Genomic DNA, 24,783 nt, shown 5'->3' on the forward strand with positions numbered 1-24,783 from the left:
GAAGTATTACACACCTACAGGTCTTTAGAGACCACTGTGGTGATGATGCTGAGGAAGTTACATAAACAGTTCCTGTTAGAAGCAAATGAAGACTCCTCAGCTCTTGCTCTGAACTTTTTTCTCTGTTGTGATGAATGAGCACCTCAGAAATTGCTCTGTAGTAAACTCCACTTGTATGCATTCATTAAAAAAGAAGAAGAAATTGGTAGCATTACCCTCTTCATCTTCCTCACTACCTGGAAAACAGTTGTGGAAAAAACCTGAGATTGAAAGCTTAGGTTCACTTATTTCATTTCACTCTGGGTTTGGTGATGTGATGGCTGTACAAGGCACAGCAGGCATAATTTGACTCCCCCAGTCTCCTTTTCTAGTAGTTACAAATGATGAGTAGTTGCAGAATGCAGCAGCACCACAATTAAAGAACATGAGAGAAAGAGAAGCTGCACAAGTGGCAAATGTGTCTCATTTGTAAACTTACTCCTTCCTTTCTCCCTCCCTTCTTCACTCCCTCCTTCCTGTTTCTCCCTTTCTTTATTTTTGCTGTTCTTGTCTTTCATTTACTCTCTCAGTCTCTCTGGGACTCCTATAAACTCTAGAGCAAGGACTCTGGAAACTACCATTAAGTCTCGTCCTCTTGTTAGCAGGGCCCACCACTTTTCTTACTCTTTTTCCCCTGTAAGTTATCACTTGCCAGGAGACAACAGAAATCTGGACTGGTCCTTCAATTCATTTTTTAACATTTGCTATTTTTTTAAAGAGAGAACACAAAGCAATGTAGGTTTTCATCCACTGAACCTGTGCAATTTAGAACTTTTTTCCACGTCAGTACTTGGCCTTATGGTCACATCTTAGAAATCAACACTTATTTCTGAAGTACAAATAACAGACACAGAGCATCACATCCCTGAAGTCAGAATTGCAGACAAGAATGGATCAGGACACTGCAGTGTAGTAACTGGCAGCAAACACTGAAGCATGCAGGGTGATCCATGAAGTGGCAGTATGGGGGGCATAAGACAGAAAAGCTGTACCCATTCATTCAGCACCAGGGACCACCTAGAAAATGTGTGTTGCAAGACCTTGTGGAACTGAGATGGCAGCTAATGGAAAGCAGCTGCCAACAGCCACCACCCCTATAGCTGTGCTCACATGCTACCTTTGTAGCATGAAGAAGAATGATAAATGAAGAAAAATGAGACAGGATAAATAGTATCATTACTTTTATTATCATCAAACATGACACATGGACACAAGCTTTACTGACTGCTACACCTGAGGAAAACCTAATTTTCAGTATGTTATGACTGTACTACCACACCTCACATGAACAGCAAATTACAGCAATTAGATAAAATAACATCAGTGGTATCCCCATGCAGTATAATTGTTCCTTTTGTGAGATGTTAGAGCTTTGTTTTACACACCAAATGCCTACCTGATACTGCCACATTTCTCCATGTTGACATTCAGGGACCATGAGGTACAAGACCTTGTTGCAGCCCATAGTTTCTGAGTAGCAGTGGGTCATACAGGGTGAGAACCTCCATTTATGATTATGATCAGAGGATCCACCACAAGCTAAATGTTCAGATCAGCTGTTTTGACTCGTGTTTTCAGGTGTAAATGTACATGCAGTCTCCCCTAAGTGAAGTCACACAGCATTAGGAAGGCTGTGCTCAGGCTGAAAGGGCTCCCTTTTTCACACAAAGCAGAACACCTTAGCTGCTCTCATGCCCACGTGCACTCTGTAATACGTCTGCACTCTCATGTGTATGCAGTACTTTTGTTCCTGAACTGATGTCAGAAAGCATGGGTATATCATCTCAGCTTTGCAGGAAGCAAACAAGCAAAGGTAAAATGACATGCTCGAGCTGAGACTGCCAGGTGCAGTTCCAAGGTCTCATGATTTCAGTTTCCTATTGAATCATCAGGATACAGCAGGTCTCCAGGTGAACGCTTCTCCTCATCTCAAAGTGTTACCTGGAGATGACACAGCATGCAAAGAGCTGCACCAGGGACTCCAAGGGACTGCAAATGGAGCTGCCTTCACACACAGGTTGGGTCCTCAGAGGCTGCAAAGGTTCCCTGCACCATGTCCTTGCAGAGGGACACTGCCCTATAACCTATGACTTGGAGCCAATCTTTTCACTCTTGAAAGAGCTTCAGAAATGTGAACGTACTCTTGTTCACACAAAATACCTTTGAGTGAAGTATTACTACCTCTACCTTTCTGAGGTAGAACAGAGACAGGCCTTTTAAATCCCTCTTTGAAAATGGGTACTCACAGGAATAGCTAGAAAAGATATGACTAATTGCTGCTTCACCAGCTCATCTGTTTTTTATGCTGACTAATACATGACTTTTTCTTAGCACTTACTCCTGTCTTCTCTGTCCTATCAGCTTCTCGTTCTGTATGTTATTTTATTTCTAAATTCTGTAGAGCAGGTGTCATATTCCTGCTCTGTGTTCACATGGTACCTTATAAAATGAAACCCTGGTCACTGCCAGATGCACTTAAATGTTGTCAATACATAAATAATTAATGGTAGCAATTCCCTGATTATACAACATCTCCACATGTCAGTATAACCTCAGATCTCATTTTTGTATAAATATCCAACACATGTAAAAGGCCAGTTAAAGGATTAATCTGTGTACACAATGAAATAAATATATTGTGTATTTTAAATGGTTGTATTTCCAGTAACCAATTATAAGTTTCCCAATTTTTTGTAAAATATCTGAAGTGTACTAGAACTGCATCTATAGGCACAGTGCTAACATTTAATCCCTCAGTGGAAAGCTTATAGACAATTAGAGAGATCTTTTCCCCCTCATTTTACTTGGATGTAACTATTTCATTATGATATAAAACCATTAAAATAGTATTTGCTCCTTCAAGAAGCAACTTCTGGTATTTTTCACTTAATCAGCCACAAGGGAGAATTTATTATGCAATTAATCAAAGCAAATAAACGTTTCTGAAGATGCCTCCAGCAGGTGCATATTATATGCAGGTGACAGCACTACAATAGTTTTAAAAAAACCCATACATCCTTAAAAGCAGAGTATTTTTAGAATGCATTTTTATTTTCTTAAAATGTTCTTATTTTCTCTCTTCTACATATTAATAACTGAAAGTTATTTGAGGAACTGCAAAAAGTTCACAAGCAAATACCACACTGCTTTATACCTAAGAACCTTCTTAATTTTAATGACCTCATGAAAAATTGAGTGAGTTAGGGAAACAATTTGGTGGATGGCATTGCTAAACCCACAACAAGGATTAGTCAAGTACAGAAGATAGAGCTCACGTTTTGCTCTCAGAAAACACAGTGGCAAAAATGAAGCTTCAAGACTGTAGCTAGTTAGTTTCTCTGCAAAGTATTCCTACCATTGAACAGAAAACAATAAGCTTTCAGACATACTTTAACATTTTTTTAAAAGAATCACATTTAAGTACCTGTGATAGAACTAGTCAGATTTTCATTAGGTTTGCTTCTAGAGCTCTGGCAGAATGTAGCCTTGTAATTGCATAGGAATTAAAAAAAAAAAAAAACCAAAAAAAAAATGAAGAGAACATGAAAGCAAAAATTCTTCAATCAAGTCTTATCTTCAGACTGTAAGCACATGCAACTGCAGACCTCCTAGGACTTTCACAGTCATTTATGCAACACAGAAACACTAAAATGACTTCAAATCGGTTTTGGAAGGAGCAACAGCAAATCTTCCTCTGGCTCTCTGCCACGCCACTGTATTTCACAGTTTGCTGCTGTTCTGTCACTGCATCTCTCCAGTTTAAGTCATGCATTTATTTCCTGCTCTGGAGTGATCAAAGCTTTCCCGTGTAAGACAGAACATTATAATTGCCAATTTCAAAGGGTTTTAGGAAGTTGCTTCGTATATTTGAAATCATTAGCAACAGACTTAGTGCTCATCTAGTGAAATATCTTCTAAGTCTTACACAATTAATTAATTACAGGTTTGACTAAGCCTTTAAGGTCTTGCCTGTACTGGGAGCAGAGTAATATGCTTCACCTCAGCAGAAAGCCTTGGAGATACGGGGCTTTAGGGAAGCTCAGTGACTCACCAGGGAAACGCATCTGTTGTCTCTATGCTATCCAAAGCATTTGATTTGCTACAAAAAGGAGCACATGCTGTATTTTCTTCCAGGGCACTGCAGCAGTTGCTCACTCCATTGCCATACCTGCCTGTGGCAGAAAACCTCCTGCTATTCCAACAGGGGCAGTGCAAATGCATACATTTCTTACACAGACTAACGGTACAGCTACACAATTTTCCGGGAGAGTTACAATCCACTTTTGTATCTAACTGGTTCACCTTCTGCAACACAAAAAAATCAGCAACTGGTCCAAGACTGAAAGATACAGAGACTTCATGGGTGCAGGGTAAGCAGGTGACCATTCAGAGATGCCCAGAAGACCTAGATAAGCACTAGATGGACCACACCTAGACATACAGCAGCATTCTTCATCAGGTTTCAAAACTACAAGAGACAATAGAAATCCTGGTGGTTTTTACATCGGATAGCAGGGACTGGAATCCCATGCATCACTCCTTTTATGACAGACATAACCCAGTATGGTCCAGCTGCTGACTCAAGGCTTTAAACCAACCTACAGAATGTATTTTCTTGCCCACTGCCCATCACAGACAGAGAGGCCCTTCCCAGCCAGTACAGGCTGCCAAATGCACATTTGTGTCCATCCCAGCAGAGAGATCCCTACTGCAGCCACAGAGTGACAGTGTTGTGGGGGTGTAGCAGGGGAAGATGGTAGGAAGCCACAGCAGAAGGCGGAGACCAGGGATTTGCTGCTCACACACGGTGGCAGCTGCTGCTCTGGAGCAGGGTAGCAGGGGTACAGTGAAGAAGAGGGGGAAAAAATCTAGTCTAGCACCTGGAAATGCTGTACTGAACCACCTTATCCCACTCATTGGACTGGATATTTAAGTTTTCTATGTCAATCTACAATTCCCATCTTCAGCCTGGTACAGATTAACAGTGTTGCCCATCCCCACCTGCTGTGCTCTGTCATACTGTGGATCATACTGCCCTCCACAGCTGTGGTTCAAACCCTGGTACAGGGGAAAGGTTTAGGATTGCCACCTCCTGCTCCTTTGGCAAATGTTGTATTGTTAGGTGATGATGGGAAGTGTCCAGTACTAGCATTGTATAGCTGGTTTAGGGGTAGTAAGATCAACAATTCTGAACTTCCCAAGTCTAGCCATCTAAACAAGATGTTTCAGCATAGTTATGTCCAATATGTGGCCCTAAGAGGCATGTCCCAGTTAGTTATTTTTTCACACTTTTTTATCTACACTGATCTTTATTTTACCAGCCAAGCTTGCATGTCCCAGCACAGGGCATGCTGGCTGTTGTGAGTCTCAGTCTATGCACACCCAGCATTCTGAGTTGCACTAAAAGACGATGAAACCCCTTTGATTTAATCATACTCTGAGCAGGTTGAATTTCCTGTTGCTTTCAACGGAACAGCAGATTTCAGGGTTACATGTCTTTCAAAAAGCTCTTGCACATCCAAGGAATTATTTAACTAATGAAGCAAACCATGAAAACCTGTATTATAGTTTTGTTCAAATGCACTCTTTACAATTGTGATAGAATGAGTAGATCATATTAGAAAAAGCTGATTAACTCATATTACCTTATTCACCAAAAACAGGACTAGATTTTCTGGTTGCTCCATATACATTTTCCTGTATTTCACTTGACTACATGTAACCTGAAACTATTTTTTATGCATCACTGCCTTATTAGCTTTACCAGATTTAGATGAACCTGTCTTCTTCCATTCAGCAGGGCAATAAGGACATTTTTAATCTGCTCTCAATTGCACTTGCAAAACATTTTACTATGATGAATCTCTTCTACAGTAAACACTTGAATAGTTGCAAAAGCTAATCGGATCATAAAAGATGTGCACGTATTCCTAACAACAGGGCATATCTGTTCCTTTTGTCATTTTTCATGGAACCATAGAATCTTTAAGGTTGGAAAAAACCTCTAAGCTCATCAAGTCCAACCACAAAGTCCACCACTTTATCATATCCCCAAGTGCCACCTCCACACGTTTTTTAAGCACTTCCAGGAACAGTGACTCCACCACTACCCTGGGCAGCCTGTTTCAATGCCTGACCACCCCTTCAGTGAAGAATTTTTTTCTAGTATCTAATCTAAACCTCCTTTTTCATGAGTACAGCCGCTGCTCAGACAAATCTTTAGATGATTTTGTGTCACAATCTTATCACCTCACACAAAAAGTTTGGAACTTCCCATACAGACAGAGATGACTACTGCCACACTGAAACATACTTTGTCTGCTGATTCATGCATTACAAATCCCACAGTGGGTAGCACAAACCAGAAAATACTGAAAAAAGATTCAGATTAAAGGATATTTTTGCATAATCCTCAGGAATTTTTCATGGATCTATTTTTCACAAATGGATTAAAAGAAAAATTTCTAGTCTAAGTATTTCTGAATGAATTACGTCGAATGTAATACTGTCCTGACCTCTGGTCAAATACATATTCTAAATACAGAAATATTTTATGTCTCTCATCAAGACATACCAAAAAATAAACCTTTGAAATTGATTAGGCAGCAGTGCAGAAAATAAAACTTGTAGAGAAAAAAATAAGGAATTTACATTTTTTACCCAGTGTTTTGTTCATTCTAATACATATTGATTTATGTTTGATTTTTTACCACACAGATAAAGCAGTAAGCAAAACACAAATCCCTTTTTCTTCATCACAAATAAAAGAGGAGGAACAATCAGGGAGAAAGAATTGTATCAGATATGTAAGAATTACACTTTAAAAGGAGTGCAGAAACCAATCAATGAGAACCCTCACAAAGTTGGAGTAATTTTACATGAGTAAACTACCACATAACTGCCTGTGTCTTTGCAGAAATGTGCATGTAGTGAGAAATGGGGCTGACAGAGATGCCAAACCATTTATATGAGAATATGACAGGTGGACATGGAGAGGTTTGATGAGAAATGGGCAGATGAGCCTGAGAATACTTTCAGAATTCAGCCAGTGCAAAATTTGACACAGAAATAAAATGAATTGAAATCTCCTACAGTTGTATCAGGTGAGAGAGTGAGAACACTGCCAGCTAGCTCCCTAGGATTTTCAGTTGGCTAGTATTTTAACTCTACCACTAGCCCCTGAAGTCATACAACACAATTTCAAAACCCTTTCTTTAAAGGAGGTTTCTTACCTTGTACTTGTACAAGTAATCTTATTTAAAAAAGCAAGTGGTCAACAGCCCCAAAATACAATAAGCAAAACACAAAATGCAAATTTTTAAGTGTCATGACTTTGTATTGTATTTATGATATATATAGCCTCCTATTTATATACTTCTTTCTTTTTCTGTATGCATTTTGAAATGCTGAGGGGTACTTGAGATGCTAAGTGAGCACCCACTCCTTAGTACCTCAGCTTAAAAATGCTCCAGTCCATCATGAGCAATGACTGGTTTATGTGGTTTTGGTGGGCAGCTGGCTGGCACAGCCAGGTGCACACTGCTCAGTTTTCTTATGTAGCACAGTTTGTGCCATGCTACTCACTGACAGGAACTCCTAGATCACTGTCAGGGTTCTCTCCTGCTTCAGGGGCCGCAGGCTCTCATAAAAAATGTAGTACTCTACAATTACCAAAAAAAAATATCAGGTTGGCTTTTTGATCCCACTGTTAACATTGGACACACTTTTCAGAATTCCACTGTTGTAATGGTTAGGAACTTCCTTTGAATTTTCAGTATAAATTTGCACATTGCCAGTTTACAGTCATTTGGGTTTGTATAAGCGCTATCCTAAAACTTAAAGAGGTCTTCTGGAACTTTTTCCCCTTGGTGCTCATCCAGGATTTATTTATGCACATAAGCCAGAAGTAACTACTCTGATCTGTGGATCTACAGTGATACACAGGGTTTTTTTAACACAAACCCAAGGTGTGTTAGAAAAAACAACAAGACAACCCAAAGTAAGTTTTTCTGCAACATTGCAAGATACATGAAATGCAAAGGTAGCGACCAAAACTCACAGTTAATAAAGGAGGTAGGCACAGACCACACAAGACTTGCCCCAAACTCTGTGCAAATGACAGGCAGATGGGTTGTGTGGTGAGTGCACCAATTTGGTGTGACATGTCACAGACACGTCGCTGGAATGCTCTAAGAAGCTGGAAGAAGGCTCCTGGGCCTCCCAGGAAGTCCCAGCCTGACATATTTGTTAGTTATCATACTTAGACATGCGTATCAGAATAAGAGTTACAAAAGGAAGCGACAGAAATAACTGGCATACACTTGGAACCAAATGACTTTTCTAAATGGCTAGAAATAGATCAAACACAGTTGGTCAGTTTGGGGATGGAGCCAGAAGACAAATTGCCTGGAGTAATATTAGGTCCCTTTTATAAAGCCAGCTGTTACTTTGATCATTAGCTATTTAGTCTCAGCAAGAAGATGTTTTTCTTTTTGGGAACTTCTGCTGAAATCATGGAGTTCAGCAAATAAAGCAATTGAAGAATCAAGTCTTTTTTTAAACGCTGATTTTAAAGGCTTCATTTTTCCTCAAAATATTTGCTGTAGCTTTCAAAAAGCTTTTAGTTTCTTTGGTATATGCTGCCCCTGCAGAACATCACAGATTTATCTTTTTTAAGGATCTGACAGCTTTGAAAACTAGCATTATTTTTGGAAAAATGTATTCTGAAGAATTGTGATACAAACCAGTCTAAATCTCAATGAGTTCAGTAAATCCTTCAATTTTCTTCAGGAAAATATTTCATTTGGTGTGGATAGCTTATCAAAAGCCAAGAAAAAAATCTGTCCTGATTAAAGAGCTTACCATGACTTCCAAGAAAATTTTAAATGAGTCAGGAATTCTTTGTCACATTCTGTTAGGGAATTTACATAACCATGTCTTTCACTAAGATTCATTTGATGTGATTTATTTTTATGCAACATCCTTAATTTACAGGATTTTGAACACCAATTTTTGTAACACGATTTTAACACAGTAAAAGTACTCTGGACATCTCTTATTTTGCCCTTTCCATGTCACCGTTTAACCACCTCTTCACTGCTTTACTCTTATCATATCTCAGCAAACAGATAAATGAGGCAGTGAAGATGGATACCTTTTCAAATGTTACCTACTTTGTATTTCAGCCTCCAGGTAATCCAATATTTAGCAGAAGTTTTTTGGCAATGAGGATGATAATTCACAGCCAAATTACTAATGGATATACTGCTCTCAAAAACTCTTAATAAAATCTCTCACTGCTCAGGTGAAGTCCTAGTATCTTCATAGAGAAATACAAATTGCTGAATGCTACCTGCACAGTAGGATCTTTAGTATTTCAATATCACAGAGAAAATTTCAAAGTAACTACATTCTTTATGTTTAGTGAAACATAAAGGGGAATAGGAAAAAACCAAACATATCACCTTGTATGTCTAACTGGATGCTGTAAAAATCTAGACAAGGAAATAGTGCTTTTTATACGGCAAGTAGCCAAACCACAACTAGCCTATTTTTTAGCTGCTGAATGTGAAACTGTGGTGCAAAGGATGTATTAAATAGCCTTGACTTAGAAAAAAACTTAAGTGCAAAAACTCAAGTGCAAGATGGCTTTAGCAGAATCACCCACCTGTCACACAACAGCAGTAGGCTCCAGAGCCCTGAAGTTCAGGCTGCTCCCCCGTCTTTAGGTGATCTAAGCAGCTGAGTGCAGTAACAAGCAACTGGCTTGCCCAAATGGTACTCAGCTGACCAGGATAGCTGATGTCAAATGCTGAGTTGGTGGAAATACACTTGAGGCTTGCCCACCTTTGAGAGGTTAATTTTTCAGGAGTACAACCTAGAATTCCCTTCTTTAAATAAGTATCTGGAACTATTAAAGAAACAAGCAAAATCTGCTCAACCAGAGAAAATGCGTGGGTAGTGATTTATGCATTGTATCCAGCAAGTAGATAATGAAATACTGAGTAGGAGCAGTCCTAAGACCTCGTACATTCTATCTTGCTGTGGTATCTTACTAATTCAGAGTCCTTGCTTCAGAAGCCTGAAGTGGACAGTGAGAAAAAGGCAAACTTATATGCTGGAAAATTTTCTTGCAAACTCTCCCAGGTTCCATTTCCAGCTCCAAAAATTCCTGAAATAGATGTGGTTTCCAACTGCTTAGCAACCCTCTTTCAAGATTTTGTCCAGAATCCTCTCAAAATATTGTTCTAACAAAAAATTTTAAAAATAAGATAAATTGTTTCATATTACACAAGAAGTATGAAAAGTCTTCTCATTTGACAAAACCTAATGTTTGGAGACAGAAGATGGAGGTTCAAATCCCTTTATCTCAGACGAGTCCAGACTCTCTAGACTGTCTTGGTAAAATGCTTCAGTGACTGGGCTACAACATGAGAAGGTGGCACAGCCACCATCTTGTCCTTTGTCCCAAACAGAAGCAGCAGCAGCAGCCAGATCATGATTCTGTCAGCATGTATTTAGGGAACCTTACTGACTTAAGGCTCAGGAAAGTCATCTGAAAGGATATTTGGGTTTGGATCCAAGGAAACTTTGGACTTAAAGAGGCACTGAGCTGCACACGATAAGGTCAGGTTAGGGCACATGCAGGAGAGAAACTATGGCTGCCTGAAAGCTTCCCTGGAAGCCATCAAGGTACGAGCTGAGTCAGGGAACCTTCTGATTAAAATTCTGGGTTCAAACACCTAAGTTCCACAGGCATCCTACTTTCATTGCCGAGGTTTCCTCATCAGATGTAGGATAGGACTTTCATCATCCTCGTGACTTTCACCACAATTTCTGAAATTAATTAACTCAAACAATAGCTCCTGGGGTCTTCAAATAGTAATGAAAAATACTGATGTGTAGGATGAAATATGCTACTTCCAGTGGATCAAAGAAAACCAAAGTCGCCTATGGGCAAGATGTAAAGGCAACAGGAGCTTTTGAGAGGCATGCCTCATCTAGAATAAGCTGTGACACTTCACAGTGTCTGCTTTACTTAAAAAGTCTATTATTTCACCTCTATCAGATAGTGCCACAATTACTAGCCAGTGATGCAAATCAAGCAAAATAAACCCTCCCCTTGTTTCTAAAATCTCCAGTTATTTCCACTTTAGCCTCAAGACTGAACTGGTGGACCAACATCTAATTTGTATTTGTAATTTGTATTCAACAAGCAACCTGCACCATACCTTCCTACCAAAGTATTCTGCTGCCAACAGTTCCTCAACAACCTGCAGGAGCCAAGTCTCATTTATAGTCCCAGCCTCTTTGAAATATTTGCTATCTTTCATTTAGTGGATTTTGTTTATTTAATACTGTAAGTCCTTTTCTTCCTGTAGATTCATCTTTCTAATACAGAAGGCTTGACATGTATTCAAAAAGGTAACTTTTGTCTTTATGGGAAAAGAAGCTTATTGAATAGCCAAAGGATGTCTTGTACAGGAAAGCCACATAAATGGTGCACGAAGCTGTGAGAACTGAGCTGTTAAATGGGAGCTGGGGGCTCCGGAACTGCCACAGACTTCTAGGCCCTACGGGGAATACTGAGAAGCACAGCACATTTGAAGAGGAATTGAAATTGTCAGGGAAAGAACAGAATCTGTTCACCCTTAAATTCCTAATTAGAGATCTCATAGTGGGAAGTGGCCACTTAAATGATGAGCACTGAAAATCTAGGAAATAGCCTTCCTTAAGAAATGGTCAAGTGCCTATTTTCATAAATTAACATCCTAATTTACAAGACAGATTATAATTATGTTTTCAAATTATCATCTTATTTTTATATATAGTATTTAGTTTCTCTCCAGGAATCCAGATAGAAGGGTAAATTCAGAGATGAAGTGAGGCCAAATGCAGTTTAGAAAACTCTCCTTATGAATTGTATTGATTCAATGTTGGAAATTACATAACTATTTTAGATATGTCCTACAGATGACTAGTGTGCTGAGTAAATACTTGGCTACACTGACATTAATTTTAAAATTACATTCATTTCATCACTTTTCATACCTGCTAGTATTTGAACCTAAAAGAAATCCATACTGTATATTTAGATTTTGATATATATAAATGTCTATGGTACAAAAATGCGTAACATATATATGGTCATAATATAGATGGTTAAAGTATAAAAATAAATCAGTTCTAAAATTCTTTTTTTTTTTTGTTTTAGCTCTTATGTTTTAGATATGGCAGGATTAAATTTCTCCATAGGAGAAATGCATATGTATCATCATGCATAGGAACATATAATCTTAAGTGTAAAATGTGCTCAAGCATTAGCAGTAATATACATTACTATTACTGTGATGCAATTCAGTTTGAGGTGTGCCAAATAACTGGCCTACAAAAATATTGTCAAAATAAGAGGTTAGTGCAAAAAAGAAGGATCTGATTCCACAGTCCTCTAGCAGTCTAAGGGCTTACTGAGTCTAAACACGTGGACATGAGAATGAACACACAGTGTGATTGGATCTAGGAAGCCAAAGTGTGCTGTGCTTTAGATTCTCACTATTTTTAGTTGTGACCATCCAGTAAAAAGTGCAGAGAAGTTGCTTTCATGTTGATAGTGAGGTGCATGCTGCCTGATAGCTTGAAAATACTGTCCTGATGTCAGCTGTATAAGAAAAACAAGAATATTTAGGGAACTGTTACCAGCTTTGTACAAATAAAGTCATGGCACAGGGATGCCAGAAAAAAACTAAAAACGAGAGAGAGGTATTTTCTAGATAGTGAGAAATTAATCTGAGACACAACTAATTAAATTTAGAGATTAATTACTTGCATTTTGAAACACAAAAGCCTGGTTGAGGTCAGACAGTGATAGTAGTAAGATGCAGATCAGCTAATTCTAGAGAAATTTTTTACCTTATTTGGGGAAACTATCCATACATTTTTCTAGTGAGAGCATGGAATATTTTTAACTCTTGCCTAAATATTTACACTTCTTTGACTCAAATTTAACCACAATTACAGTGTAATTTGTTAAAACGTTCCTTTTTCTATGAACATTTTCTTGCCTACACAGATTCATAAATAGTCTACTTACTGAAAAGACTCCAGATACTATTTCCATAGGAACAATGCCACAAAAGGCACCAAAAGGGCACACCTCATTGACTTTCAGGTTATATGGAACACATCAGTAAGCCAGGGCAGATTTTCAAAGAATATCTTCAGTCTGAGACATATACAGGCTGAAGATTACAGATTCATAAATTTCTCATTTAAAATAAAAATGTAAAAATCCAAGTGAATTGTCCATATAGGGTTGGGGTTTTTTCCCTTTAATCTTAGTAAAAGAAAAATCTTAATAGGAAATCTCTACACAGTAGTGCTCACAAACAATTGCATAGGGTTTCTTATGAGCTCTTACTTGTGACTGAATAGCATCTCACTCCACAAGTTTCACTGAATGGCACTCACTGAGAGTACTCACACAGTACCCTGCTCCATAAAAAATTACATCAGTACTTGATGTAATCAAGTTCCTTGGCTTCAGTAACACTGAAGGAAGGTGCTGTTCATAACTCAGCAGGTAAGTTAGAAGCTCCTAAGCATTTCTTCAGTTAGACAGAGAATGAACTGTTGCTGTCTTGTCATTCCCAGAAGAACTTTTTGCCTTCATCTGCTCTAATAGTTTATTCCTCAGCGAGGGTGTCCTGGCTGCCTTGTCTTTTTTGGACACATATGAGACAGATTTCCCTGATGAATCTCCCAAAATCAACAGCAAATATCCCAGTCAGATTCACTAGGAAGGACCACTTATAAAGCTCTGTACCAGACCACCTGATGTCTGGTACATTTTTTGAAACTGCAAGCAAATGAGGCTGGGATCTACACATTGCCTAGCCTCATACTAATAAGTGTAGGCTCCACAAAGGCAGATTGTCATGCTCTCCAGCACCAATTCATTCACAGAGCTGTGGGTCTGGTTTCTTCTGCACCAGAAATATTTAATGGTAAGAGCCAGATAGTCCCATCCAGTTCTTCTCTCTCACCAAACCCTTGGAACCATACATTGGTGGTATGCAATAATTGATACTATTTTTTATGAAAAAACCCAAACAAACAAAAACCACAGAAGAAAATAATATCAGGATTCTGACTAAGTATTTGTTTCTATGAACTAATGCTATCAGATTATAGCATATTTGTTATGGAGAGGTACTCAAACAGGAACATATTCAAATCAAATCTGATTAAATCTACCTAATAGCTTGTACAGGGTATTCAGTCTTGGGAACAATCATACTGTTGAACACACTGAGAAGTCTAGCACATGAATCTTCAGAATGATGCATCATTGAGACCAAATCAATCCATCACATCTAGAAAGGGGGTCCTCTTCAGGTCAGGATTGAAAACAACAGTGTATCAGTCTAGAGAAACAAAAAGTAGATGCACTTACAGCTTATGTATGAGTAGAAAATCTTTTCCCAACCTGTCAGATCTTGTAAATTCATGAATATAACATCCATACACACAACAAGTACCTAACCACTACATTATATAAAACCAGCTTACTTCTAGTAAGATGCTAGATGACATTATTTAAAACAAAACAAAACAAAAGGTTACAGAAGTTATGTTTGTCTTTCATTGCTTCCAATGTGATAGGATCACCTGAATAGGGAAGTTCTTTCCAAAACTGAATAGAGTTGTATCACATTATGATCATATCATTGTATACTTGATCTGTTCTCAAGCATTTTCATATACCTCCACACAAATGTAAAAACATCTGCTAATTTTTTTCCTTTAGTCTCAAGAGTACATCTGATTTCAGGAAACAGGTTGGCAATGTAAGAAAGACATTATGAAAACTTATCAAAAGTTTTATAATAGGCCATTCTTTGCCATAGTACAAGAAAATTATTAGAACTAAGAGAATTGGAGTAAGCACCCTATTTTTAGGAATAGGTTAGTTTAAAAGTGACATTAAAATGTTATTAATGCCCTTACAAAGATCACACGTTTTAACTGAAGGTCAGTTACATTCATCACATATATAGCTGAATCATTCCACAGTATTTTCTGAAAAGAGGCAAAAATACTTTTCCTCATAAAATTTTAAAAAGTAGTTTTCTCTAACTAGCAGAACTTGGTACGAAATTGCTTTCACTGCGAGTAACCTAACCCCGATCTTTGTTTATAGAGCTGCATGGTTTCAGAAGCAGCACCACCTATTGGGTGACAAATGTAGGTTAGTGACTACTTTGTCACCACAGACCTATTGTAAGACTGGTTTTGTACACATGGAGGTGAGGCTCCCAAGTTCCTCATACTGAAATACAAGCAGCCAACTGGTATTTTCTAGTGATCTATTTGATAAAAGCTTATAAATTCAAATTGATTATCCAACAAGATACGAACCCTACCACGTAAGCTGCTAGAATTTATTTGACGACGTACTGAAGAGAGCACTTCTAACAGCATCAAGTGACTCACGCTGGTTATAATAAACATCGTCTCGTGTAACAGGGCACTGCATGATTTGTAGAATGCACTCCAGTTGCACAGGTCTGCATGAGCTGAAAATGAATTTGGTTATGTAAGCAGTCCTACTAAATCTATATATGAATCCATATTCTGTATGTGGGGTCCCACGTGAATAAACGACTGGTATTTTGCATGGTTTAGGGCAACCACTGACGTTACCCGTTCAGGGAGAACGAGTCCTTTTATTGAAGTGAAATTTTGCACCATCCCCTTCTCTTCGGAACAGCTCATGCGAGAGCGTAAAGTAACATCTCACATCCCATGTCCCCAAAGAAGCTCGATATCAGCATTGCCGGGCATGGATTTTCTCTCTCCCCCTGTCACCGGCCCCCACCCGGTCCCTCCCCCGCGGGTGCAGGCAGCCCAGCGGGGCCGGACCCCTGAGAGGGCTTGGCGGGGCGCACTGGGGGAGCAGAGAGGCAAGGTGGGCTGGCGAGCCCCGCCCGGAGCAGCCCGCCGGTGCCGGGGGTGGCGTGGGGTACCGCGCATCCTCGGAGGCCGGCGGCTGAGGTAAAAAGGGTAGGAGAAACGCTCCCACCCGTGGTGTTGACAGCGTGTTTTCGCGGCGTGGAACAGACAGGGACTGCGCCTGCAATACCTAAGCAAAAGGGATCAGAGAGACCAAAACCCACCGGAGCCCGGGGAGAAAAGTTGTTCCGAAGCCCGAAGATGAATTCATGCAGAGATCACTCACCCACTCTGAGGATACAGATGAGCTGGATGCAGGCAACCAAGCGCCCGAGAATGAGCATGTCCAAATCGTTCCTCGCCTCCTTCCGACTGCCTGCCTGCCTGTCCGGCTGTCTCAGCCTCCTGCCCGCCCGCCTGCCTCCGCGGGCTGCTGCACCTCTTCCCCGCGGGAATCCGGCTCCGCGCCGCGGCCGCGCCCGGCGGCCGCCCCCACGCCGCGGGCGGGCGGGATCAGCGGCGCTGGGAGCTGCGGGGCCGCGGCTCCGCTCAGCGCATGGCGGGAGCTGCGGGGAAGCGCGGTGTGCCCGGGCGGGTGCGTGTACGCGGGTGTCCGCTTGATGTGTGTGCCGCGAGTGTGTGCACGTATCGTGTGTGTGCGTGTGCGTGTGCGTGTGCCGTGTATGTGTGTGCGCGGGGGGGCGGAGACCGCGCTCGGCTGGGCGGGCGCGCACGTGTGCGCGCGTGTGAGAGAGTGTGTGTGAGGGTGTGTGTGAGGGTGGCTGCGTGTGTGCGTGTCAGGGTGTGCGTGGGAGTGTGGATGTGGCTGTGGGGGGGTGCGGGGTGGGGGATGCGGGGGGGGGGCGTTGTGCGCGGCGAGTGCGGTGGCGCGCATCCGCGGGCGGGAGCAGCAGCAGATCCCCCCCCCGCCCCTCCCAAAAGGCAGGAGGGAGTGAACGGGGGCCTGGGGACTGAGAGGGGTTCACGCCGCCGCGGGCAGAGCGTGGCCCCGGGACCGAGGACTGGGACGCAGCTCTGGCGGGGGGGGAGCGGCCCCGCGCGGGAGCAGCCCCCCAGACACCGCCAGCCTCCCCTCGGCGTGGGAAGAAAAGTTTATTTCGAGACGGAGAAGGGGAGGGGGCTGTCGGGTTCTTGGGGGTCTCCGAGGTCAGCGAGGTGCGCGGCCGGCCAGTGCGACCTGGGGCACGCGGAGCCCGCAGCCAGGGGGAGGGCCCCGTCTGGAAGCGATCGCCCCGGGCCAGCGCCCTGCCGTGGGTCGGGGCCCGGTTGCGGGCGCGCACCGCGATGGGCAGTCGTGGGAACGGGCGCGGGGCACCGGAGACGCTGGGAGCGCAGCCGCCTCTAAGGAGGTGCCATTTGCCGGCTGCTCCCTGCCCCGGGAACTGGAGGAGTTGCGTGTTCCCTGGGAACTGGAGTGGCAGCGGGGGAAGGGGCTGGAGCCGCGGAATATAATTATCCGACGGAGAAGTGGGTCAGGGCGCAGGCACTGGCACTGTTTCTGCGGGAAGTCAAAAGAAGACCAGAAAAAAAAGAAAGCAAAACCCACCCAAACCACCCAAATAAGAAGTGAAAAATGAAGGCGAGCAAACACCAGGTCCCGCGTATTCGCAAGTGCGGGGCGGCGGGGCGGACACCGGGCCGGGGGGATGCAGAGCAGCACGCGTGGGCCCGGTGCGGGGCCCCGACTGAACTCTCCCTGCCCTGCACGCACCCCGACCCGGTGGGAGTGGGCATCCTGCCCTTTGGGCAGCGCCTGCCTTCCCACGCCGAGCTGAGCCCTCATGGGAAAAGATAAGTGGGGGCTGGAAACACCCCTGACAAACGTTAAGAGATTTTGGGAGCGTTGGATGGTACACACGGTCCTCGGCTTCAACCCAGCCGAAGTGCAGCCCAGGAGCCGTGTGAATGGTCCCTGTGTTTGTGATACTCTTTGCATCCGAGTGAAACGGTCTATTCTGCACGGATGTGATGTGACTTTTAATGGTGGGCAACTTAAGTGTAAAAACACTTGGTGCTTTATAGGTACCCTGCTCTACTGAGCCTCTCAGTCTTCAGGCACAGGAGCTGCATCTGCAGCTTCTCATTCAAAGAAAGCAAAAACCCCTCCTGTGTGTTTCTCATTTCAATATCCTCCTGCTTTACCTGGCTGTTTGGGATATGAGCTGTCTTGACACTAAGCAAAATAGCAATTCCAGTGTGAACAAAAGTTAGAGGAGAGAGTGCCAAGATGCTCAAGCAGTCAATTGTATTTGGAAAGCAGACTGTAGATATGTCTTATCATGCAAGGTCAGCATCTTTCAGGGTACTACAGAGTTTAAATACAATAGAGGTTGGTTCATTAGGAAAAAGCTTAACTTGAGTGACAGTTCTTGTTAAATGGACTTTTGGTATCATGGGAAGAAACAAGCTCCATGTGCTGAGCTTCACTAATAAAAATCTATTTTAGGATTATCCTAAGGGGAAATGTTAAAGATTTTCGTCAGCTGATTTTCATGTTATTAAAAGAACCTAAATACCAGGAAAAAATGATTGTGGTTTCCAAACCCATGCACAGACAAGCATGCACAAACACACTGATACACATATGGAAGACAAGATACTAATACAAATAGTTAATATATTTGTGTTATATTAACTAATATGGCTTAGTTTCTCAGTAGGAATGAGAATAATACAGTATTGCATAGCAGTATGTATAGGTATTACTGTAACATATGGAGGTATCATTGTAATGTACAGTGTAAAGCCAGAGCCTGCAATAATACCTGACTCTCAGGTTGTACCTCTGCTTGGCTTTCCTCTCGACATGATAGGTAGACATAACTCAGTTGTGTTGCTTCTAAGTACACATAAGCTTGCAACAACTTCCAGGCTTCCCCTCTATCCGTGTTGGAACCAGCTTTTGAGCAGTTTGGTGACTTTCTAATCTCCAGGTGCTCAGCTGTGGCCAAAGGTTTGTGACTGTCTGAAAAGACTAAAGGACCTCCTCTTAACAGCTGCTAACCTCATTAGCTGCCCCAGGTACATGCTGGAAAAGCTTTAGATAGATCACTGTATTCCTTTCTTACAGGGTCTCTTTAATAATTCCTTTTTATTTGTGCCATGAATAAGTTACCTATTGTGAACACATCCACATTGAAGGCTGAGCACAGCATTCACAGAGGGCACTACTATTTCCAAGTTTTCCATAGTAGTTGCTACACAGGGAGACTCTGGACTGACATGGCCATTATGCTTATAGTTAACTTTCACTTTCAGTAGGTAATACACTATAATATTTTACAAGGTGAATGATTAACATTTAAGACAGATCCCCAGTGAATGTGTTAAGAGTCTCTTTTATTTCAAACCTTTACATCAAAAATTTAGTCTCCTTAAAACATGGCCACAGATGCCTACACTAAGCAACTCATCTGCTTTTTATTGCCTATAATACAGACATAATTAGGATGGATTAGAAGGTTCATTTCTGGCCTTTCAGTGAATATGCATATCTGGTCAGAATAAGAATTAAATTATAATATCTTGATGTGATAATACTTTACAGCTGCTTTGAATAGGTGTCAGTGTTTAGAAAAGACACAAGGACAGAGGCCAAGTGCTACAATTCCCTTCTGGTTCTTGAGCTGAGGAATGGCAGGGGAGAAAGCTTTCTGTGGTATAGGAAACACTTGGCTGTGGCAGCGTGACGCTTCATCTTTGCCTTCAGCTGTCAGTTCATGATGTTTTAGCTTGTACTGTGACAAGCCAAGTTCACAGCAATTAATTTGGAAGTAAACAAATGTGTAAAGAAAACAGCTCACTAGCTCCAATCATGATTTATATTACTGCTTCCTCTCTCTCCTGCATGAAGTATATGTAACCCAGAACATGAGACAGGAGCAAGCAGATGTGAAATAGACTTGTAGTTAACATTTCAGATTTCTGTTTCTTTAAAGCTTACTATTCTTATTGATGACTTCTCAATGAAAATATGGCTTACTTTCCTCACTATACTGTATAGTAAATATTTTGTGGATTTGCATAAAGCTTTTTTTTCAGCACACAATATTTCTACTTGTACTTTTATGAAACATTAGCAAATCTTGATGAGAAACTGGTCCCTGTTTAGTTACTGTTTAAAACTTTTCTCCTTTTGAAAAGCCTTTCCTTTTGTTTTAAAATTTCTTTTATGTTCAGCTTACTTTTCCCACCTGATGTTAAATATTTTCCCCAAATCTGCTCTTTTTATCAATTGCAACATTTTTTATCAGTCTAAATGAATTTTTCTCAGTGTTGATACTGTATTTCCCTTTGTATTGTGACAACCTTGTTAATTTTCAGGGTGATTCATTCCATGGTTCTGTGAGCTTTTAATTTTTTTTTCTAGCTTTGAGTGCCTTATGGGTTTTTTTTTCACAATAATGTCAAATTCTTGTGGCATTTATCTTCTTCTCTTGTTTTCATTTTCAATGTCTTTCATATTTGTCAAATCCATTTTTGGATTAGATTTAGGATTGGATTTAGATGCTCCTCTCCTCTCCTCTCCTCTCCTCTCCTCTCCTCTCCTCTCCTCTCCTCTCCTCTCCTCTCCTCTCCTCTCCTCTCCTCTCCTCTCCTCTCCTCTCCTCTCCTCTCCTCTCCTCTCCTCTCCTCTCCTCTCCTCTCCTCTCCTCTCCTCTCCTCTCCTCTCCTCTCCTCTCCTCTCCTCTCCTCTCCTCTCCTCTCCTCTCCTCTCCTCTCCTCTCCTCTCCTCTCCTCTCCTCTCCTCTCCTCTCCTCTCCTCTCCTCTCCTCTCCTCTCCTCTCCTCTCCTCTCCTCTCCTCTCCTCTCCTCTCCTCTCCTCTCCTCTCCTCTCCTCTCCTCTCCTCTCCTCTCCTCTCCTCTCCTCTCCTCTCCTCTCCTCTCCTCTCCTCTCTTTCCTTTCCCTTTCCTTTGCTACACCACCAGTATGTCTTGATATGTATGGTACAGTAGAATTTGGTGGGCTTCCATCTTTGGTTTCTAGTTTGCTGGAGAAATCCACATGTAAACCCAAAACATTTAAAAGGTGTGTGCAAAACACATGTCCTGGCAATCGCTGTCACTACCACCATTAGGAATATCGTTCAGATACATCATACAAAACCCAAATTCATTAGGAGTCATGCTGAAATCAAATGTGTCAGATCTGCCAGGTTAAAATACTGGTTTTCTTCAGAGCATTTACTTATTCCCAGGGGTGCTTAATATTAAATACCCCCCTACATGGAGAAGTTTTAGCAAGGGATTTCAAACTTTTGTTTTGGTAATAGTAAGATAAAAAAATGAAAGTAATCTGACTGTTTTTGTCTGCCTCAATTTTGTTCAGCATGTTAGAGTGTCAAGATCATTAAAAACCAGTGAGCAGGTTTTCCATATTTTAAATGAATTCCATTTTTTGCACTCTATCTAGTGTTATTTCTTTTTTAAAAATTAGTCTGAAGCATTACTTTCCCAATTGATCTGCCTCCAAGAATACAAAAAGACAAGAAAAATGATGACTTTGAACCTCTTTTTTGGCCCTTTCCTAAAGAGAATATGTAACCCAATGGATTTTCAAAACTAAACCAAATGGCAGTACATGTATATGTTTTCCTCTCACAAAAAGATCAAAACTTGACAGTTTGATAGCAGCCAGGTGCCATCAGACTCTTGGAAGGGCTGTGTGAGAGACAAAGTCTATTCACATAATCCAGTTTTATTATTTTACTTCCCTGTAAGAACCAGTTGAAGAAAGCTGAATTGTTGGATGCACTAAAGAAAGCAGGGGTTAAACCTGGTTTTTTAGACAGCTGTCTGGCCTAGCCCTGGAAAAGCCTGCAACACCACGTCTTCTGGCAAAGCAAATGAAAGGTTTGTGGACTAGAAATCTTATATATCTGTTTCTCCCAGCTTTGCCAGGTGATTCTGAAATAAACTCCACATCTCCTTACCAACCCTGTCTTTTTTGGCAAAACCAGTCTGTATCTAGCTGATTCTTTAAGTGTCAAAACAGGTGCCCCTCATTAAGTCTGCTGAAGAGTGATCTTCTAACCCCACTATGTACCAGAGCAAAGTGCTTGTAGAGTATGAGAAGTAAGCAATGATGGACTGAAAAGCAAATTTTGAACGTCATATATCTATATCTATGTATATATATATATATTTATATGTATATATATATATACACACACACATTCATACATGCATGAGCACTCAGTCAAATTTATCTGCATTTCCTTCATACTTGTTTTTGGCTTTTTGATCACAATTTACCTCTCTGCGATGTAGCACTCAACACTACTACTTGACACCCACTGCTACTACTCAGCACCTGTTGTGTACAAGTCTTTCCAACATATTTCATGAAGGTTGGTTCTATTTTTTCTACATGAAACCTTTCTGTGAAAAAAGATACACCACTGGCTGAGTTTCTGACTATGTTTTCATCTCTGTGAGAACCATGACCATGTTGTAAAATGTTCTTACTCCAGTTGCAAATCCCTTCCTATGTTCTAGACAAATGGATATGCCTCTAGGGGCATTTGGTTATTTTCCATCCTGCTATGCAGCAAAGAAATGAAAGGAGGAAATGAAAATAATGTTTCATAGTCCTGTTTAACACTCCTGTTCATTTCTGCTTGGATTATTAAAGGTAAACCTGGGAACACAAAGCGCAGCTTCGACCACACTAGCACATCATCCCACTGCCTGGTTACCTGTTAGCAACACAGTAGTTTCCCGCAGAGACAGATAAGGCTAACTCCTGAAATGATAAATGAAGAGTGGGCAGGAGTGAATTATTTAGTGTCCAATTCCCCCGTCCCCCGTCCCCCCCCCAGTCTCCAAACACAGGGTAGTGTGACCTCCTGGGAGGTTTGACTTTTGCTCAGCTTTCTATGAAAGGCCAGATGGAAGCAGGTCTGCCTTACTGCTGGGGACAGTGGCGGCATGCAGAGCCACCCCCAGCTCCTCTGCAGCCTACCCAGGCACTGAATTTGGTCTTTCCCTTTGAGACACATAAGGCACCTACTGTCTTTCATGTCACCCACGCGGTGAGCTGTGCCTACAATTTCACGTGTCCCCTTCCCCTCCTGCTCTTACCGCTGGTAAAGGTCTCATTAAGGAATGTAAAGAGGCATTTTCTGTGCCAGTGAAGAAAATTCTTTCAGTCAGTTACTGCAGAATAAGGCACTGTTTTCAGTGGTGTTGATGATTAAAAGGCTCCTTTTCTCCTGCCTTCTTTTAAAGATAGTGTACATCCTGACAGGAAATTTGGACAAATAAAACCAAAATGTATACTTTCAAAAACATCAATCCAAAATGGAAAACTGTGGGGTATGCCCAGCCCCTGCCGTGGAGGGATCTCTGCTGAGATAAGAGATTTTGCAATCGCCCAGCAGGACTCCCTGGAAAGGCAACCACTTCTTTGGTCACGGCCAGAAAAGACAGACCCACGATCCTTTAGGAGACATTATGCAGATTTCTTTGTAACCCATTGGCCTTTACCGATCCCCTGTATCCCTATAAAAGCTAAGGCCTCTGCCCCTGTGGGACTCAGAGAGAGCTCTCGTCCCTGGCTCTCCCCTTCACTGGAGGGGACCCACAATAAAGCTGCCTTCGTGCGGAACCAGCCACACGGGCCTTCTCGTCTCTCTCTGGTCTGGCTTGGCCTGGAGGTGCCCTGCAGAGCTGAGCTGGAATCACGAGCTGATAATCACTAAAGAGCTGACAGCCTCTGCAAGGGCCCCTCTGCCAGCAGCTGAGGGAAGACACTGGGCCTCGGGAAAGCGATTCCTTTCGGGACCATCTTCCTGGACCGGTCATCTCTTCCTGGGTCAGAGCCACTGACCCCATCACCAGCTGTAACAGAAAACTGCAGTGCATGCTTAAGCTATAGATTAAAGGCATGCATAGACCCAAACAGTTGGTCATGCAGAATAAACCCCATTCCTACATATGCAGCAGGCTTTAACAATAGCCCATTTAATAGTAAATAATAAATAAATAAATAAATGCATCTCTCTGGAACAAGCCATTAAACCAAGATCTACCAGGTCAATTCCAGTCAAAAGCAAGTTGTTTTGGCACATTCACAGATCTTATCAAGTAGTTTTTCCTATGCTGATGTCACGTTTGTAATTTTTTTTCTCTTTTATTTGTGAGTTTGGTGGCATTCTTCTTACAGCAAGTGCTGACCTACAAGCACAATAGATACGAACTCCCTGGAACAATTTACCATAATCATAATGCTTGGGTAAACATTGTTGATGATGCTGCACAGAGGAGTTTTCAAATAATGCATATTGAATGGTGGGAATACTTCACTGCTGGAAAATGAAGTATGGGGGTTTTTTTCTTAAATACATGTTTATAATTTTATTTCTTCCCCTTTTTATTTTTTTTTTCTTATAGCAAATTGCAGTACATTTAAAATATATGTTTCAATTTAACTGGCGTAAAAAGCTATTTAGATTATGGAAATGATTTGCATACTATGACTGCTATTATTCTCATAGTTTTTAAATATATAAGTATTTTTGAAATCTATTATTCAACTGGGGATAAAAGTACACAGTAACAAAACAACAACAAAAGTATGCTGATATGCCATAGCTCATATCAAAAATAGCAGCTATTTGTCAGCATTCAAGGTATCCACAGAATAAATTCACAACTCCTCCTTCTTTTGATAGTACCACATGTTGTTGGTTCATTGATAGGAAAAACAAACAGAGGCAGACATGTTGGGTTCTAGTAAATGCCCAATTTACTATTACTAATGGAAGCAAA

The 24,783-nt window shown here is 41.4% G+C and overlaps 1 protein-coding gene across 1 annotated transcript in view; it reads right to left on the reverse strand.

Annotated features, from left to right (window-relative positions):
- PTPRZ1 (protein tyrosine phosphatase receptor type Z1) overlaps positions 1–16,348 on the reverse strand; it is a 130,955-nt gene extending 114,607 nt beyond the window's left edge. Inside the window, exon 1 of the mRNA XM_068996492.1 lies at positions 16,277–16,348. Coding sequence (XP_068852593.1) covers positions 16,277–16,334 — 58 coding nt within the window. The 5' untranslated portion in view covers positions 16,335–16,348. The remainder of the gene's footprint in view (positions 1–16,276) is intronic.
- Positions 16,349–24,783: the final 8,435 nt, after the last annotated feature.

This window comes from Aphelocoma coerulescens, chromosome 1A, assembly GCF_041296385.1.
Source record: "Aphelocoma coerulescens isolate FSJ_1873_10779 chromosome 1A, UR_Acoe_1.0, whole genome shotgun sequence".
Classification (NCBI taxonomy): Eukaryota; Metazoa; Chordata; class Aves; order Passeriformes; family Corvidae; genus Aphelocoma; species Aphelocoma coerulescens.